Genomic DNA, 17,833 nt, shown 5'->3' on the forward strand with positions numbered 1-17,833 from the left:
TGATCCTTACGTTAACCGTGGGGGGAGGGGGGGAGGGGGGGTGTAAGGAAACTAGCCCTAGTGTGTTTGCATGTATAAGAGCTTGCCCACCTCGATGCAGTTCATTGGGCTGAAGGTGGTGAAACCGCCGGCGTTACACATGCAGTAAACAAACGCAAGGCTGGTTTCCCCGCCATACGCGGTGTACTTCTCAAAGCGAAGTTTGCTTCACCGTGACATTTTGCGGTGCAAGTGGATAATACTTCGGCATCCGTAACACCTGGATTCAACCGATTCCATTCGCCTATCGTAAGTGGAAAAACGATTGCTCATACGAGTCGTTGTTGAAGTAGTATTCTGTCAATGTGAATTGATGCTAACGTCGAGTCGGACGCGACAGTGAAAATGCGACATACTTAGACACTTCTCTCTTATAGCTACCGTGCGCCGAAGCACTTATGAGTTGTGCATGCGAAAGCATTAATTTTCAATTGAACGCCGCTGAGCGGTCGTTCAAGTTATAAACCCCTCGCGGGCGAGTGAGCGCGTTGAGACACTTGGACAACGCCTCATAAATAGCACAAGGCCGGTGCGCTTCGATCCGCGACGTCATGCTACCTTGCCCAAGTGTCATAGATTCTAATGGGGACGTTCCCGAGTAAGCCGCAGGGATCTTGGCGTCACGGCTTTCGTCACGCCGCGCTTGGAAATGGAAATTGCGGTCCAAGTAGCATGATGTCACAAAACAGAGTGCACAAGCCTGCTCTCTAAGAGCTGCTGGTTTAGCCCAGTGGGTAAGACACACGGCATCTGAGCGTGGCACGGCACGCTCGAAACTCACTACCGCCAACGTTTCCCTTTTCGAATTTATTCGGGCTTTTATACGTTAATTTCTATATAGGGATCACTGAGGCGAAGTTAGAACGCAGGCGAGAGCTTGCGCGGGCAACGAACGTGCGGATAACACAGGCTTCCGAGAACTAGGGTGACGTGGCGTCGTGGCGATGCCCTCTCCCCTCAAGCAACACCTGGCGCGGCAGCAGTTCTTCCCTTCCGCGCTCTCTCCTCCGCCGAGGCGCGCACCTGACTTGCAGTCGCAGCCAATGGGAATTTAGGTGCTCTTTCGCCGCTACAGAAGCCGGCCTTGTCGCTCAATGGGCCATTTGATGCTTTCGCATGAAAACGGGACACGTGCCTGCTTTGCTGTAGTGGAAAATACCACAAGAAGCCAGAAGGTTAGTGGGGACAGTCCATGCGCTTAGACTAGCTATACACAAATCTTATGGCTTCGCGCTATACTGACTCCAATTTTGTTATACAAGTTAGCAAATGAGGCAACCAAACCGTGTTATCATATTCTAACATTGGTCTTACAAACGTAACCTATGATAGTAGCGTTGAGGACGTGGGTTTCATTCTTTAGCATCTTTTTATATATAACAGCTTCCGTAGTGCGCCTGCCATAATGTTGGCAACGCATGTGTCCCATCTAAGTTCACTCGTCAACGTAACGCCTAAATACTTACGTTGTTCAACATTTCCTTGTGGTGAAGCATTAATAGTGTAAGTTAATCGAGACGGGATCTGTTTGCCTGTTACTGCAATGGTTGCGGATTTTTTTTTTTTTCCTCATATTAATGGACATTTGCTATGTCGCTCAACAGTCTACTAACTTATCAAGGGTGCATTGTGTTTAAGGTAGTCTGTGAAGCTGTGAATTTTTATTTAAATAACGCAGTCTTCTGCGAAGAGCTCGATACTACATTGAATGTTTTCAGTAACATCATTTATAAAGATTGAAAATAATAGTGGTTCATGGACGGAACCTTGAGGAACTCAAAAAATTAAATTATGCCGTTTTACGCGCCAAAACCACTTTCTGATTGTGAGGCACCCCGTAGTGGGGGACTCCGGAAATTTCGACCACTTGGCGTTCTTTAACATACGCCTAAGTCGAAGTACACGGGAGTTTTCGCATTTCGCTCCCATTGAAATGCGAACTCCAAAAGTGGCAAGGACTGTTCCTGATTTAACACCTTCGAAAAGCGCGAACTGCGAGCGGTCTGTTAAAAAATTTTTTATCCTTAAAAAAACTAATCCCTCTCTGATTACACTACTCAGTTTTTCGATTAATTTACTGTGACAAACGTCATCAAAGACCTTTGATAAATCAAGTAAAATCTTGTGTATTTGGCTGCGATTACTGATGCTAAGTGCGAGGTCATGAACTACCTCGGTTAGCTGGGTAATAGGGGACAAACAGCTACAAAATCCATGCTCATCAGGAGACAAGAAATTTGGTTTCTCGAGAAATACGGTAACGTGTTTTAGGATAATGTGTTCGAACAACTTAACACGAAGTGCTCGTGAGAGATGTCGGATGGTAATTTGGTACTGAAGACTTACCTCCAGATATGGGAATGGGTATTATTTTTTTGCAATTTTCCAGTCATCTGGCAGTTGAGACAAAGTAATTTGTGGACCACTTCCCTCGGGACCCGTGTGCGACGCCAAAGAAGGTGCCCCCAAAACCTGTTAGGATTGTTTTCAGTAAAACTAGAAAAGGTGACGCTGATATAGTAGCATTGCTTGGCACCTTTTGGAGGCGAAAATCTAAGCTAATAGTACAATTCATTATTTAATCGCATGGCCTCTGCAACTAGCGTCTTTGTGACGAAATGACCTGTAGAAAGAAGGAATAATTCGGTAGCGGTTCTACTGTGTGGTGCGTGGCCTTTGTAGAGAAGCTGCCTTCACAACCATTAATTTCGGAGGCATCAAGCAAGCTGCTACAAAGGCGTTCGGACGTAATTAGTCGAGATAATTTAACCAAGTTGTCAATTATTAACATTACGGCCGAGATTCCGGATAAATTTGTACAGCGTTCTGGGAAGACATCTAGCTGATGAGGTTCTAGCTTTCTACTTGTTAAATATATTTTTTTCTGCATCCTAAAGAAAGCCTGCGAATGAAAAAAGCACGTGACATGTCCACTTCCGCGGCGAGAAATGATTACGTAACAAGTAAGAAGTTAAAAGTTGATGAATTATACGTTTTCTAAAACCCTCTACAGCTTTTTCATTAAAGTTATATCCCTAGAATACTTGTGAAGTTGATTAATGGAGCTCCACTTATTACAGTCAACGCATTTATAACAAATTGCTTGGGCCTCCGAAAGCTAACAATGCTGCTGCGAGAAGAGACTTGGTAGGATGAGAAAAGACGCAAAAAACAAAAGACCCTGCATCAAGTTTCTGCACCAGCTTGCCATGACGTCATGCATTTCACAAGCGTCTGCTCAAAGAAGGTTAATTTTTATTGGCAAGGATGGTTATTGATGAAGCATTCTAAAGGAATCGAGGACTAAACCGAGTTAGCTTTAACAACTGTTACTCAGCCGCTACTACCCAAATAAGAAAGAAATATGGCTACGAAAGTTACTGCGCGAAATTAAAAAAAAAACTGCAACGTCTTTTTTTATTTTATCTTCAAATAATCCACCCCTAAACTCGATATAAATCAAGATACCATTCTGAAAGGTTATTTATCAGCCTAAACTGATTCAGTGTTTTCCTTTAGTGTCCGTTCATATTATAGAATGTATGGTAAATAATGCATTGAAGAGAAACAAAGCAACCGGGCCCACGCCGTTCCAATGATGCCGAAACACGAAGCATAAAATACAAATGCCGGCCCTCTGTGAAAGAGGCAAATAAACACACGTTTGCCAATTATCGTCGAGTTTTATGACAGGAACGCGTACACACATGCGCACGCGCACAAATTAGCCTCGCCATCGACGGTGACATTTTTCGGCAAAAGCACGCATGCACTTTGACTCCCTAAAATTGTCGCCTGGCTACAGCGGTACGGGTGCCAGCAGACAGCAGCAATCGCTAAAGTTAAGCTCGGTTTCACCACACTCTCTCCGCCCAGCTCAGTTTTCTTTGCGAAGTAAACAGGTCAACACCAGCAGCCCCCACTAAGAAAGAAAGTAGGCCCAGAATAGGACGAATGTATGGCCATTGATGCCGATCCACATACAGAATTGGATGGTTTTTGAAGCTATATCGCCGCAGAGAGCTTCCCACCTGGAAGTTACGAGAATCTCTAGCGAGGTACCCTTCCAAGCGCCCCATCGCATCGCCCAATAAAAGAGCGCCAGCAACACCTCGCGCATGGCAAGACAGCGCGTGTGCCTGGCACTACACGCGTAGTATACACGATTCCACTTAAGTGTGGCAGGTAATACATTGGACAAACCGGTAGGTGCATTAACATTTGCTTGCGTGAGCATGAGCGTTCCCTGGCTGCGGAAGGGTCGAACTTGCCTATTTTCGAAGACTGAGATTATCAACAGAAGAAATGGCCATCTGGAGAGCTGTAGAGGCAGTGGCCATGCGACGCTTTATGGATGGCGAATGCGTTAGTTCGCCGTCAGTTGCCAGTACTGAGACATAACTTTTGTTTCTTTCTACGTGACAAACATCTGTTGGCTGCCTCAGTAGTCTATCGGCGTATATGTTAGCATTTGTACTGCACCCGTGTTGAAGGTCGCTCTGCGTTTTTATTGGTTTTCTCGTTGCTTTTGGTTTTCACACGTGTGTCTGATGTATATAAGCTCGGCGTTCGCTTCATTAAATCAACAGCTGTCAGTACCGCTCCATGTGTCTCTCTCTTCGTCCAGTGCGCTCCTTGCGGTAACTTCCCAAACCGAAAGAAATCGTGCTTCGCCATTTACGTTTTTATACAAGTTAATCAAAGGTCATTATAAGATTAACCTTGACGGACTAATCATATCTTTCTCCTCAGTTTACACTACAAGGCAACTGCATAATCTCGCAATCACCCCTTTTCGCCAGCGTAATAACTGCTTTAAATATTGACACGTGTACATGTTGATCTTTCTCGGGTGACCACGTTTCACCGCTTAACAAATGTTATCGCACAGCGCTGGACGCGCCTGCATGTAGAGGAAGTTTCTGGAATGTTATCGATGCTTCTATCCGCTGTCTGCTGTCGCCATACCTTGTGGTATCTGATTTCATCACGTGACGCGAATGGTATAGAAGTTTGTGGAAGACACGCGGGTCCCAGCGATCAGTCTGGAACGTTCGACGACTGCTGTATAAAAGCCGACGCGCTTGACCCGCTGATCAGATTTTTCGATGATCGCCGACTGTGTTCGCCGCTCTCGTTGTGCTTTAAGTGTAGCCTGTTTTATGGGCACAAGTTCGCCCAATAAAAGCTAGTTTTGTCTTTCACAGTATTGCTACTGTGTTTTTTAACGTCACTACCACGTGACATCTGGTGGAGGTGCTTTGCGTCCATGTACCGGACGACCCCACAAAGCCGTGACCCAAGCCCGCACGTGGAAGACAACACCAACGTCGCCAAGAAGCAGCGAGGAAGCCGCAAGTTGCAAGCACTGCCCCCGGAGCACGGACTTTTGCCTGAGACGACCAGGAAGATCGCCACCAAGTCCACCCCAATGGCAGCCCCAGCGTCCCCCATCATGCTGCAGCAGCCCAGGGAGCGTCCGACGTTCTGCGGTTCAACGTTCGAGGACCCGGAAAGCTGGCTTGAGACATATGAGACAGTCGCTACATTTAACAGCTGGAACAGCGACGACAAACTGCGACATGTCTTCTTCGCAATGGTAGACGCTGCCAGGACGTCGTTCGAGAACCGAGAAGCCACCTTAACGACCTGGGGCCTGTTCCGAAGCGGCTTCCAGCAGACATTCGCAAGCGTCGTACGCCGAGAACGAGCCCAAGCGCTGTTAAAAATCCGGGTGCAGCTACCTAATGAGACAACCGCAATCTTCACAGGGGCAATGAGCCGTCTGTTCCGCCACGCCGACCCTGAAATGCCCGAGGAGAAGAAAGTCCGCCTACTCATGCGTGGTGTGAAGGAGAAACTTTTTGCCGGAATGGTACGAAGCCCACCAAAGACCGTCGACGAGTTTCTTCGCGAGGCCACCAGCATCGAGAACACACTCAACATGCGAAACCGGCAATTCGACCGCTGCACGAACTCGACAAACTACACCGGAGTTCAGTCACTGGCCACCGAAGACCTGCGCGAGACAATCCGAGCGGTCGTGCGGGAGGAGCTACATCATCACAGCCTCAAGTGGCTTCGATTGCCGACGCCGTACGTGAGCAGCGCCAACAGTAACTCGGAGTAGCTCCTGACTCGCCGCAGCCTCAGCCACAAGCGATGACATACGAAACTATAGCCCGCCGTCCCGTTTCCCCTCTGCGCCCATAGCAGAGCATGGTGACGACACAGTTCCGTCGTCCACCACCACCCCAGCCGCCAGCACGCCAACCCGTCACCTCACGCGGCGTTCCAAGGAAGACTGACGTTTGGCGCGCCCCCGACCACCGTCCGCTTTGCTATCACTGCGGAGAAGCCGGGCACATCTACCGCCGATGCCCATACCGGGAGATGGGACTCAGAGGGTTCGCCGTTAACGTGCCGCGACCACAGATTGGTGAACGACCTCGCGATATCGCCGACTAGCTCGCCGCAACTCACTGGAGCCCTCGACGACCGTCCCGTTCGCCGTCACCGGGCCGCTGCCTGTCGCCGCAGCGCCGACCACACACTGGCCCAGCCCGGGGCCGGTCAGCGAGCCCATATCCGGAAAACTAAAAGCAGCAACCGATGGAGGTGCGGGTGCTGTTCGTCGAACTGACGAAGCTCCTCCGCCGCCGACGAAGATGCCGAAGAAACTACCTCGATGACATAACGATACGCCGCCGTCCCGACAAAGTCTGGAAGCAAAGAATACGACGACGAAAGACGACCTGACAACGTCACATACCAGCCACAGGTCAACGCGACGCAGCCGTGATCCGACGCCAAGACCGAACTGTAATGCAAGACAAAGAACCAGCGACATCGATGTGCTTCTGGACGGCCACGCACTCACCGCCTTAGTCGACACAGGGGCTGATTGCTCCGTCATGAATGGACACATCGCCACCCAGTTGAAGAAAGTTAAGGCTACATGGGAAGGCCCTCAAATTCGGACCGCTGGAGGACACGTCATAACACCGACTGGAATGTGCACGGCAAGAATTACAATTCACGACCGGACGTACCCTACCACCTTCATTATCCTCCAACAGTGTTCACGAGACGTCATTCTCGGCATGGACTTCCTGAACCAACACGGCGCAACCATCGACCTGAAGTCGAAGTCAATAACACTGTCGGAAGATCAAGCGATACCGCCGGAGAGCCTTCCTAGTCATCGCGCCTTGAGTGTGCTCGAAGATCAAGTGAGCATCCCGCCTCGCTCCAGCATTGTTATTTCGGTCGCCACCGAAACACCTGCTGACGTAGAAGGCGTCATCGAAGGCGACCAACGTCTACTGCTCGATCGCGAAATTTGCGCCGCAAGAGGAATCGCTCGACTGTATGGAGGAAACACGAAAGTGTTGCTGACAAACTTCAGCCAGGAGTTAAAGCACATCAACAATGGCACGACGATCGCATACATCGAGGAAATTCTGGAAACCAGCAATGCGTTTGTCCTCTCGAATTCTGCCACATCTACCCCGACGACAGTAGTTCCCGAACCAGACTTCGACATAAATCCAAGTCTCCCCATGATTAAGCAACAACAGCTCAGAAGTTAACTTCGACGATACAAAGAGTGCTTTTCGACGTCATCAAGGATTCGACAAACGCCAGTCGCAAAGCATCGCATAATAACCGAAGAGTGTGCTCGACCACTCCGCCAGAGCCCTTATCGAGTTTCTACGCGAGAATGTGAGGCTATAAGGCACCAAGTCGACGAAATGCTGCGCGACGACATCATCCAGCCTTCAAAAAGCCCGTGGGCATCTCCTGTAGTCTCGGTGAAGGAAAAGGACGGAACCATACGTTTCTGCGTCGATTATCGTCGTCTGAACAAGATCACGAAGAAGGACGTATACCCCCTCCCACGAATAGACGACACAATGGATCGGCTCTGCAACGCTAAATACTTCTCGTCGATGGACCTCAAGTCTGGCTATTGGCAAATAGAAGTCGACGAAAGAGATCGCGAAAAGACCGCCTTCATCACCCCAGATGGCCTCTACCAGTTCAAGGTTATGCCATTCGGACTGTGCTCGGCGCCTGCGACGTTCCAGCGCGTGATGGACACGGCTTTAGCAGGATTGAAGTGGCAGACCTGTCTCGTATACTTGGATGACGTCGTCGTCTTCGCGGGAAATTTCGACGATCACCTTAGGCGGCTTGCAACAATACTAGAGGCCATCAAGTCATCAGGGCTCACTCTGAAGCCAGAAAAGTGCCGCTTCGCTTACGACGAGCTTCTGTTTCTAGGCCACGCCACCAGCAAATCTGGAGTCCGCCCCGACCCGCAGAAGACAGCTGCCATCGCAAAGTTCCCGCAGCCCATCGACAAGAAGGCAGTGCGTAGATTTCTTGGCATGTGTGCCTACTACAGGCGATTTGTCAAGGACTTTTCACGCATCGCTGAGCTGCTGACACAGCTAACTAAATGTGACGTCGAGTCCAAATGGGAAACGCCGCAGGCCGACGCATTTCAAGAACTAAAACGACGCATGCAATCGCCGCCCGTACTTGCGCACTTCGACGAGCACGCCGATACCGAAATCCACACTGACGCCAGTAGCCTAGGACTCGGTGCCGTCCTAGTCCAGAGAAAAGATGGACATGAACACGTGATAGCTTACGCTAGCCGGTCGTTGTCAAAAGCGGAAGGCAATTATTCTACAACCGAAAAGGAATGCCTCGCCATCATTTGGGCTACAGCGAAATTCCGCCCTTATCTATACGGGAGGCCATTCAAAGTGGTCAGCGACCATCGCGCTTTGTGTTGGCTAGCTAACTAAAAGGACCCTTCATGACGGCTGGCGCGGTGGAGCCTCAAACTACAAGAATACGACATTACTGTAACCTACAAGTCCGGACGAAAACACTTAGATGCCGATTGCCTATCACGCGCCCCCATTGACCCACCGCCGCAAGATGACGAGGATGACGACACCTTCCTGGGAATAATAAGCGCGGAAGACTTCGCTGAACAGCAACGAGCAGACCCGGAGCTAAAAGGCCTCGTTGATTATTCGGAAGGGCCCACCGACGTTGTCCCTAGGGCATTTAGGAGTGGATTGTCTTCGTTCACGCTTCAAAAACAACCTACTCGTGAAGAAAAACTTCTCACCAGTCCGCGCCAATTACCTTCGTGTTGTTCCGTCGACGCTGCGTCCAGAAGTACTTCACGACCTACATGACGATCCGACCGCTGGGCACCTCGGTTTCTCCCGGACGCTATCAAGGATACAAGAAAGGTATTGCTGGCCGCGCCTAACCGCCGATGTCACCCGTTAGGTCAAGACATGTCGAGACTGTTAGCGACGCAAGACACCACCGACAAGGCCAGCGGGATTACTTCAGCCGATCAAGCCTCCTTATCGACCTTTTCAGCAGATCCGGATGGACTTACTGGGACCGTTTCCGACATCAACTTCCAGAAATAAGTGGATTGTCGTGGCGACGACTATCTCACCCGCTTCGCTGAAGCTATAGCTCTACCGAAAGGCAGCGCAGCCCAAGTGGCGAAATTTTTCGTCGAGAACATCCTGCTGCCACATGGTGCTCCAGAAGTCCTCATCACCGACAGAGGAACGGCTTTTACAGCAGAGCTAACCCAAGCCATTCTGCAATACAGCCAGACAAGCCACAGGAGGACAAGTGCCTACCACCCACAGACGAATGGTCTCACGGAGCGCCTGAATAAGACCCTCGCCGACATGCTAGCAATGTACGTCGACGTAGAGCACGAGGCGTGGGATGCGGTCCTGCCGTACGTAACCTTCGATTACAACACGGCGGTGCAAGAAACAACACAGATCGCGCCGTTCAAGCTGGTTTACGGCAGGAACCCGACGACGACTCTCGACGCCATGCTGCCGCACGTGACCGACGAAGAGAATCTTGACGTCGCTACCTATCTCCAGCGCGCCGAAGAAGCCCGACAGATGGCCCGCCTACGCATCAAGATCCAGCAGCGTACCGACAGCCGACACTACAACCTCCGACGACGATACGCCCAGTACCTGCCTGGCGACCGTGTTTGGGTTTGGACCCCAATACGTCGACGAAGACTCAGTGAGAAACTATTGCGACGCTATATCGGGCCCTACGAGGTCACCCGACGTGTCACAGCGGCGCCGCGCACGATCTGAAGTGGTCCACGTGCGTCTTAAACCCTTTTACGCACGCTGACGAACTTCGTTATTTTCTTATTTCTTTGCTACGGGTGTTTTTGTTTATTACTTTCGTTTCTTTGCAGCATCGGGCCGATGCTTTTTTAAGAGGGGGGTATCGACACGTGTACATGTTGATCTTTCTCGGGTGACCACGTTTCACCGCTTAACAAATGTTATCGCACAGCGCAGGACGCGCCTGCATGTAGAGGAAGTTTCTGGAATGTTATCGATGCTTCTACGCTGTCTGTTGTCGCCAAACCTTGTGGTATCTGATTTCATCGCGTGACGCGGTTGGTACAGAAGTTTGTGGTAGACACGCGGGTCCCAGCGATCAGTCTGGAACATTCGACGACTGCTGTATTAAAGCCGACGCGCTTGACCGGCTGATCATATTTTTCGACGATCGCCGACTGTGTTCGCCGCTCTCGTTGTGCTTTAAGTGTAGCCTGTTTTGTGGGCAGAGGTTCGCCAAATAAAAGCTAGTTTTGTCTTTCACAGTATTGCTACTGTGTTTTTTAACGTCGCTACCACGTGACAATATTCCTTTTTTTTCAAGAACAGTAACGGAATGGAATGAGCTCACTAACAACGAAGTACTACAGCAATCTCTGACGTCATTCACCAGAAGCCTCAGCGGTCACTAATACCTAATTTTCTGTTGTATTCATTCCCAGCTCCTCAAATAGTTACGAAATTATAGTTATCACATTGATGCTCCTTACATGTAGTATTAATTTATTCGCTCAAGATTTCATGTTTTCTTGATAAATTAAAATTTGCCTTAAATCTTGGTGTACTGCTTTTTCTACTCCTAAGTGCATTGCCATCATTTAATTTTTTTCTCTGTATTGCTGATGCGTTTGGTTTGTTTACTAATCATTTGCGGCCTTTGTTTTATGGATTTCTTGTGAATAGTTCATCCATGCTTGTATCTGTACGCCCACCCTGCAAAAATGCCTTCCTGGAATTGCAGTAGTAATAAATAAAATAAATATAATAATTTCAACGATACCTTAAGGGACCCGTGTCTTGCGTTAATACGTCTGGCTGTCTTTATGGAATGATAGGCTAGACTGCTGAATGCTTTACAAAGTTTGAAAACTTGAAAATGCGTAACTATTAGTGAACATTGGTTGGCCTGTCTTCTAAGGTATTGAATTAGTATACGCTGACTTCTCAATTTCGGAACATAGATTGAGCACAAAAATAGGAATTTTGCGTTATCCAGGTCGTCACCATAACAATTGGCTGTGCATGATGGATAGCATATAGTGCATGAAAGTATATGCAAGACCGGTAATAACCAACGGCAACAGTTCTGTAAGTAATTACAGCCACAAAGACTCATTATCCCTCAAGATTCGCATTTTTAAAACTGAATTGCAAAGTCTAAAGTTTAATAGATAATCCAAATGAGGCCACCGAGGCGCAGCAGTTCGGAATTGGCCGATAATCTGGAGACAATCGTCGGTCAGACTCAGAAGTGCTTCGATATGAGTCAATGTGTGGCCTGTGAACCGTCCTTAAGAATCGCTGAAAGTGGTATACGCTCGTGATGTCAGGGTAAAGTGAACCGGATTACGATTGCTTTATTCTGACTTACAATTCTGACTTACAATTTATTCTGACAATGTAATCAGAATAAATTCGTCGTGACATCAATGGAATTCTAACAGACCTGCTAATGAACGATTCATAAAGTTATAAGTCCTTTTCTGTGGCTGTAGATATGAAGACTGTCTTTTAAATTTCGTCGAGCCCTACGCTTAGATTCGCATGGTTGAAACACAGCGGATCACTTCAAAGCCAATGACATAAAGTCAAGATAAAGGAAGCAAGAATTCGATGGAATGCTACTAAAATTGTTCTCGATGCTTTTCGAGGCGCACGGGTGGAAACGACGTCAAACTTCGATATGCAGTTGCGTGCCGGTCTAAGTGAGCTCACAATCACGGTCGCCTTCATAGAGACTCAGGCGCTCCGTGGCGGTTCGATGCTGCTCTCAACGCGGCTTCGAGTGTTCGAGTAAATTAATTAACTCTACCTTAATTAACTGTGCCATAATTAACTTCACCTTAATGAAAACCAAAAAGTCATGGGTGAGACTCCCAGCAAAGGTCAAAGGTTCGTAGTCTTTTTTGGACCATCGTGGGGTCAGTCCGACAAAGCTGGATATTGTGCCTCATGAGCCATATAACGTTTTCGCATTAATAACATAATTTGTATAACCTCATCGTACGGAGATCTTGGCGTCCACCTGACACCTGATCTTTCCTGGGCTACGCATGTAGAAGCCATCTTTAATAAATCTCCTAAGTATCTCGGTTATCTGCGTAGAAAATTGCGTAGCACACCTTCTAATGTACAGAAAGCATACGTAACCTATTTTCATCCGTAATTCCCTTCATACACATGGTCCCCATATCAGGAGTACCTTACCATCAAGTTGGAAGCTATTCAGAATAGAGCAGCCAGATTCATCTCGTGAAAATAGGACCACCTTTGTAGCATTACCCGAACAAAAGGGGTTCACCGCCGATGACGAAACTCCCTTATGCGAATTTGGAGCGCTGCTTTCTCGTGTTTTCATTTCGCGATATATTAGCTCGCGCTGACCATCTGTCTCGTGCGGCACATTTCAAACGGAGCGAAGTGTGGCCCGACTGTCTCGCTAATCGCAAGATCGCGAGAGGCAGCGCGTGCATGACACGTGGGCGCGATTCAAAGCAGTCGCCGCAGACAGACCTCCGCTCATGCAGCACTTTGATTCCATATATGACATCAGCCTACGCGCTCGCCGCTTACCATCACTAAGCAACTGGCGTCATTCCTAAAATTACAAGTAGATACGCCTTGTAAGCTGTCCGGCTCCAATTCATAAAATGCAATACGTGCCCTAAAGTAATTAATTGAAAAGATAACTCGTAGATTTATCTTAATTAGCTTAATATCTCTTTCGATTTTTCGTTTAAGTAATTCCCGCCTCTCTGAATATTCCAGCTCAGGTACTAGAATTGCGTTACTTGCAACAGGTTATTTTGAAAAATTCCATAAAACTTAAGAATGATTACCCTGTATAACGTCAACAATTTTAGCATTAACAGAAACATCAACATCAAACTAGCTTCCCGTCCGTCGTATTGCTAGAGTGCGCGAGATCCGCAAAATTTTTCTTCGCCCTATGGCGAGGTTGAGGGTTGAGGAGTTGGCCAGACGACCATTTGCCGCCAATGTGATAAGATGGAGGAAACAAAACACTTTCGAGCTTATAGCTGCTGTGCACGTTTATACACGGACAAAGCTGAACTTGCTTTTAGGCGAGCGCACAGTAGAGTATAGTGATAGCACAATTAACCGACCACCATCAACCGCTGTCTCAACCGTATCGCCCCTCCTCTGCTGTTCTCGATTTACTTTGACGAGTCAGCACACCATTGATCGGTCGGGATGTTCTTCATTTACAAAGTAACCATACCCAATAGCTGATTCCAACTTGGAATCAGCTAGCAAGACAGAAGTATTTGGAGATAGCTGGGAGAGGCCTTCATCCGCCGTGGACATAAATATCGGCTGATGACGATGATCGTGATCCGCGCGCGAGCAAGGCTGGCGCCGACTCGCGAACAGAATGATTTCTGGCTAATTTCGATGCACACAGGCTCACGCGATACACTTTTGTGGATTCAAACGATACACTATTTTTTATTCAACGTACGCCATAAGCAAAAAATGTACATCAAGTGAAACCACTACATTACGTAACGATAGTGATGCTTCGTTGAAAGCCTTGCTTTATATAAATATTAGGTTACAGTTGGGTTACATTGCTAATACAGGAGTACCAGCCGCACATAGTGAAGCAGAACGATTCGCTTTAAATGCAGACGCGGTACATTTCATTAAGCCTGACTGTTGATCTCGTTTAGAGGCACATGCGGGATTGACTCGTAATGAAATGATAAAAGAAAAAAAAACTGCTAGGACGAGGGAATCAATGCGTCCACCGACGGCAGTCGTCCACAGTGACCCTGCGGACGACTGTGGTGCACGTCGTCCTTGGTCCGACCAGTTGACAGATGCGCCGCGTCCGCAAGCTACCACTCGGACAGTTGCACGTATCCGCCTCGACTGTCGTCTGTTCCGACACCGTCGCGGCGCCCTTCGTCCAGCAGGTTGTCGCTGCCCGTGACCAGGTCCTGCTCGGCGCGGCGTTCCTTTGCGCCCCAAGACCACGACTGGTCGACGCGGAAAGGCGACCGCGACGACGCGATGGCAAACATTTTCGCCAAGGCCTCCGTGCCCGTAGCATTCGATGACGAGTTCTTGGCGCGATTCCTGAAACGTAATATATATATATATTCGTAGATATAGACATGCGCACAGGCACCTACACGCGCTCTTATAATAGAGCTCTCCCATTCTAACCTACTGCTACCACGTCTCCCACTTCACACACTTTTTTTTTTCATTTTGACGTTCCTAATGCTAACGCAATAATGATGGGAGCCTTGCATAAGGCAATCCATATGCCCACAAAACCGGAGAACCCGCCGCGGTAGCTTAGCGGCTACGGCGGTGATGCGCTGGATCAAATCCTCGCCGCGGTGGCCGCACTTTGATGGGGGCGAAATGCAACAACGCCCATGTCCGGTGCATTGCGGGCACGTTTGAGATTCCCTGGTGGTCAAAATCAATTTGGAGTCCCCCAATACGGTGTGTCGCATAATCAAATAGTGGTTTTGGCACGTGAGACCCCAGCATTCATTAATTCACAAAACCGGAGAATGAGTGAAATTTCAGTGACTCCAAAAATGCTGCTCAAGAAGGTACTCCCTTTCATACACGGGCAGCCTATATTTAAGTTCGCGGCAGGACGAAGGCCTCTCCCAGCGATCTACACCTGACCTTCTCTAGCTGCTTCCGAGTTGTGCCTGCAGGCATCTTTATTTAAGAGACCCACCTAATTTACTGCTGTACTCGACAGCGTCTTCCTTTATCTTAGCACTCACTCTGTATTTCTAATAGACCACCGATTATCTGCCCTACGAATTACGTGCCTTCCCAGCTCCAATTTTTCATCTTAAGTTCAGCTACCACTACCTACGTTTGCTCTCTGGTCCACACCTCTCTCTTTCTGTCTCTTAACGTTTGGCCTAAAATTTTTGGTTCCATCGCTTGTTGGAACGGTTCTTAAATTGTCCTCAAGCTTGATTGTTAACCTCCAAGCTTCTGCCCCATATAACTGCATTGGAAGAATGGAATGATCGTATACTTTTCTTTTCCACGACAGCGGTGAGCAACCGGTCATAAATTGGCAATGTCAGCCGTATTCAGTCAGACCCATTTTCATTATTCTGTAAATGTTCTTCTCCTTATCAGGTTTTCCTGTGAGTAATTTACCTACGTAAACTGATTCCTGCACACATTCTAGCGGCTGACTACCGATCATGAATTCTTGTTCGCTTGACAGGTTATTCAATATTACTTTTGCCTTCTGCATAATAATCTTCGACCTATTCTTGCTTTTTCTTGGTTAATGTGCTCAATAAATTTTTGCGATGTGTCCCCAGCGTTTCTGAACAGGACAATGTCATCGGAAAGCTGAAGGTAGCTCAGATATTCGCCGTTGATCTTCGCTCCCAGTTCTTCCCAGTCTGACATCATTAATATTTCTTCTAAGCGTGCAGTGAATATCATTGGAGACATTGTGTCTCGTTGCCGGACCGCTTTCGCGATAAGTGTATTTTTCCAGTTGCGGATAATAAAACATGCGAAGCCGGGACTATCACTGAGGCAGAGTCGAAGCCTGATGATTGGAGGATGCGCGCGCTGGGTGAACGTAAAGATGGAATTTGCTCATAAATGAAAGGATGGTTCAGTTGTCAGCCTAATGCCGCGAGTATCACGGCCTTGATGTGAAGTTTTCAGTCCCTTACCACAATCCATACAATGCGCCCTTACACCACTAACTACAAACAAATGTCGTAGCGATCACTTCAGTGCGTCCAGACACACTGATGAAGTGATCGAACAGTGTGCCGCCGGGAGAGCACACAAAGACAACGCAATTCGAGCGAGTCAAAAGCTTATCTCGCCGGTACGACGCATTTTAGTGACCACGCGTAGCGTCGTGTAGGCTTGACGTTGTTTGCTTGGCGATACCAAGCCACTGTGACAGGCTATTTCATGCCGCCATTATAGAGAAAGACATTTAACAATAACGGACACTCCCATAGAGCCCAGCGGCCGGATTGACTGTAGCGCCCCAAGCGACTGATGTGAAAACTTGAACCACACTTCCGGTAGTGGGCGCGGTCGTTTTGAACACTATCAGCGGTGAGAATTTGGAGTGGCGCCCTCTCGCGAGTGACGTCACGGCCAGGACGCCACTCGCTGCGGCTCGCTCGGCTGCCGCGCGCGCTCGTTCCCTTCGTGTATGCTTGGGGTATGGGTGGCTCAAGCCGTACTTATTGAACTGGCTGCACTTATTGACTTGGCTTCTTTCTGCTGCCATGCCTGAACCACAGTTTCTTCTTCAAAAGCGCGTGAGTCGAGAAAATTTGCGGCTTGGTCATCGCAAGCCATGTAGCGTTAAAGGGGTCTACTGGTTTTGCAATGCAGATATGTGCCGTGCCTGTCCATAAATTTCGCGTAAATAGAATGTCTGCAAATTCAACACGCGTATGACGCTTCGCTCAACCCTTAACATTCCCTTGGTGTTTAGCTATGAGAGACATAGCATTTTACATGGAAGAAACATCTTGGTAATTGGCGTCAACACGTTATTCGCGTTAGAAAGACACTGCCCAGCGAAGCTGTCATCATGATGGTTATTACTCTTCTGAGTTGTTCCAGTCAAATATGACCATTTCTTAATGCGTAAAAGAAAGAGTTAGACGTGCATTTCTTATGAAAATGTTTGCTGCTACTTTCACCCCTCTCTGAAACAGGCCTCCAAAAAAACGAATTGCTCATGACTGCTAACACGACGGCGCGTCATGTAGAGTATTTACCTAGTTAATTCAAAAATACCATAGTAGCAATCACCTGAGAGAAAAGCTTCGTGGTTAATATCGAGAGCCAGTCAAATGCAAGCGATGAAATGTTTCATTGTGGCCCTCAGTAGCCTTTATGGACAATATGGCACACCCCTCACGCAACGATAGCAACCGACTATCTGTATGGCGAGGCACGCATTGTTCGCGAAAGCCATCAGTTCACTACAACTTCGAATTGAAAACATAAAACAGCTTTTTACAGCGTCGATTGGAATGCCTAAAGTATTCTCGAGGTAATACAGCTCAGCTTAGAGTGACTAGAAAAGGAAAATTCGAGCACCTTCTGCCTCCCTATGTCTCGATCCAGCATTGTTTAATTATACAAACTGAGAGCTATTCGCTTCGTCGGTACATAAAAGAGAACCTCGCAAATCTTCATAAAGAAAATACCACAATCCTTACACTTGATTTTTTACCCTCCAATGGGAAATTATATGTTCTATATGTTCCATACTACTTAAGATTGACGCTTTGGCTTCTTCCTGGTTGCAGCCATACGGCCCGCCCATAAGGCATATTTCACTAAACAATTTGGGC

At 48.0% G+C, this 17,833-nt stretch overlaps 1 protein-coding gene across 1 annotated transcript in view; it reads right to left on the reverse strand.

Annotated features, from left to right (window-relative positions):
• Positions 1-13,929: 13,929 nt before the first annotated feature.
• LOC129387043 (uncharacterized) overlaps positions 13,930-17,833 on the reverse strand; it is a 32,689-nt gene continuing 28,785 nt past the window's right edge. The window contains exon 2 of the mRNA XM_055075722.1: positions 13,930-14,573. Coding sequence (XP_054931697.1) covers positions 14,333-14,573 — 241 coding nt within the window. The 3' untranslated portion in view covers positions 13,930-14,332. The remainder of the gene's footprint in view (positions 14,574-17,833) is intronic.

This window comes from Dermacentor andersoni, chromosome 2, assembly GCF_023375885.2.
Source record: "Dermacentor andersoni chromosome 2, qqDerAnde1_hic_scaffold, whole genome shotgun sequence".
In the NCBI taxonomy this organism is placed as follows: Eukaryota; Metazoa; Arthropoda; class Arachnida; order Ixodida; family Ixodidae; genus Dermacentor; species Dermacentor andersoni.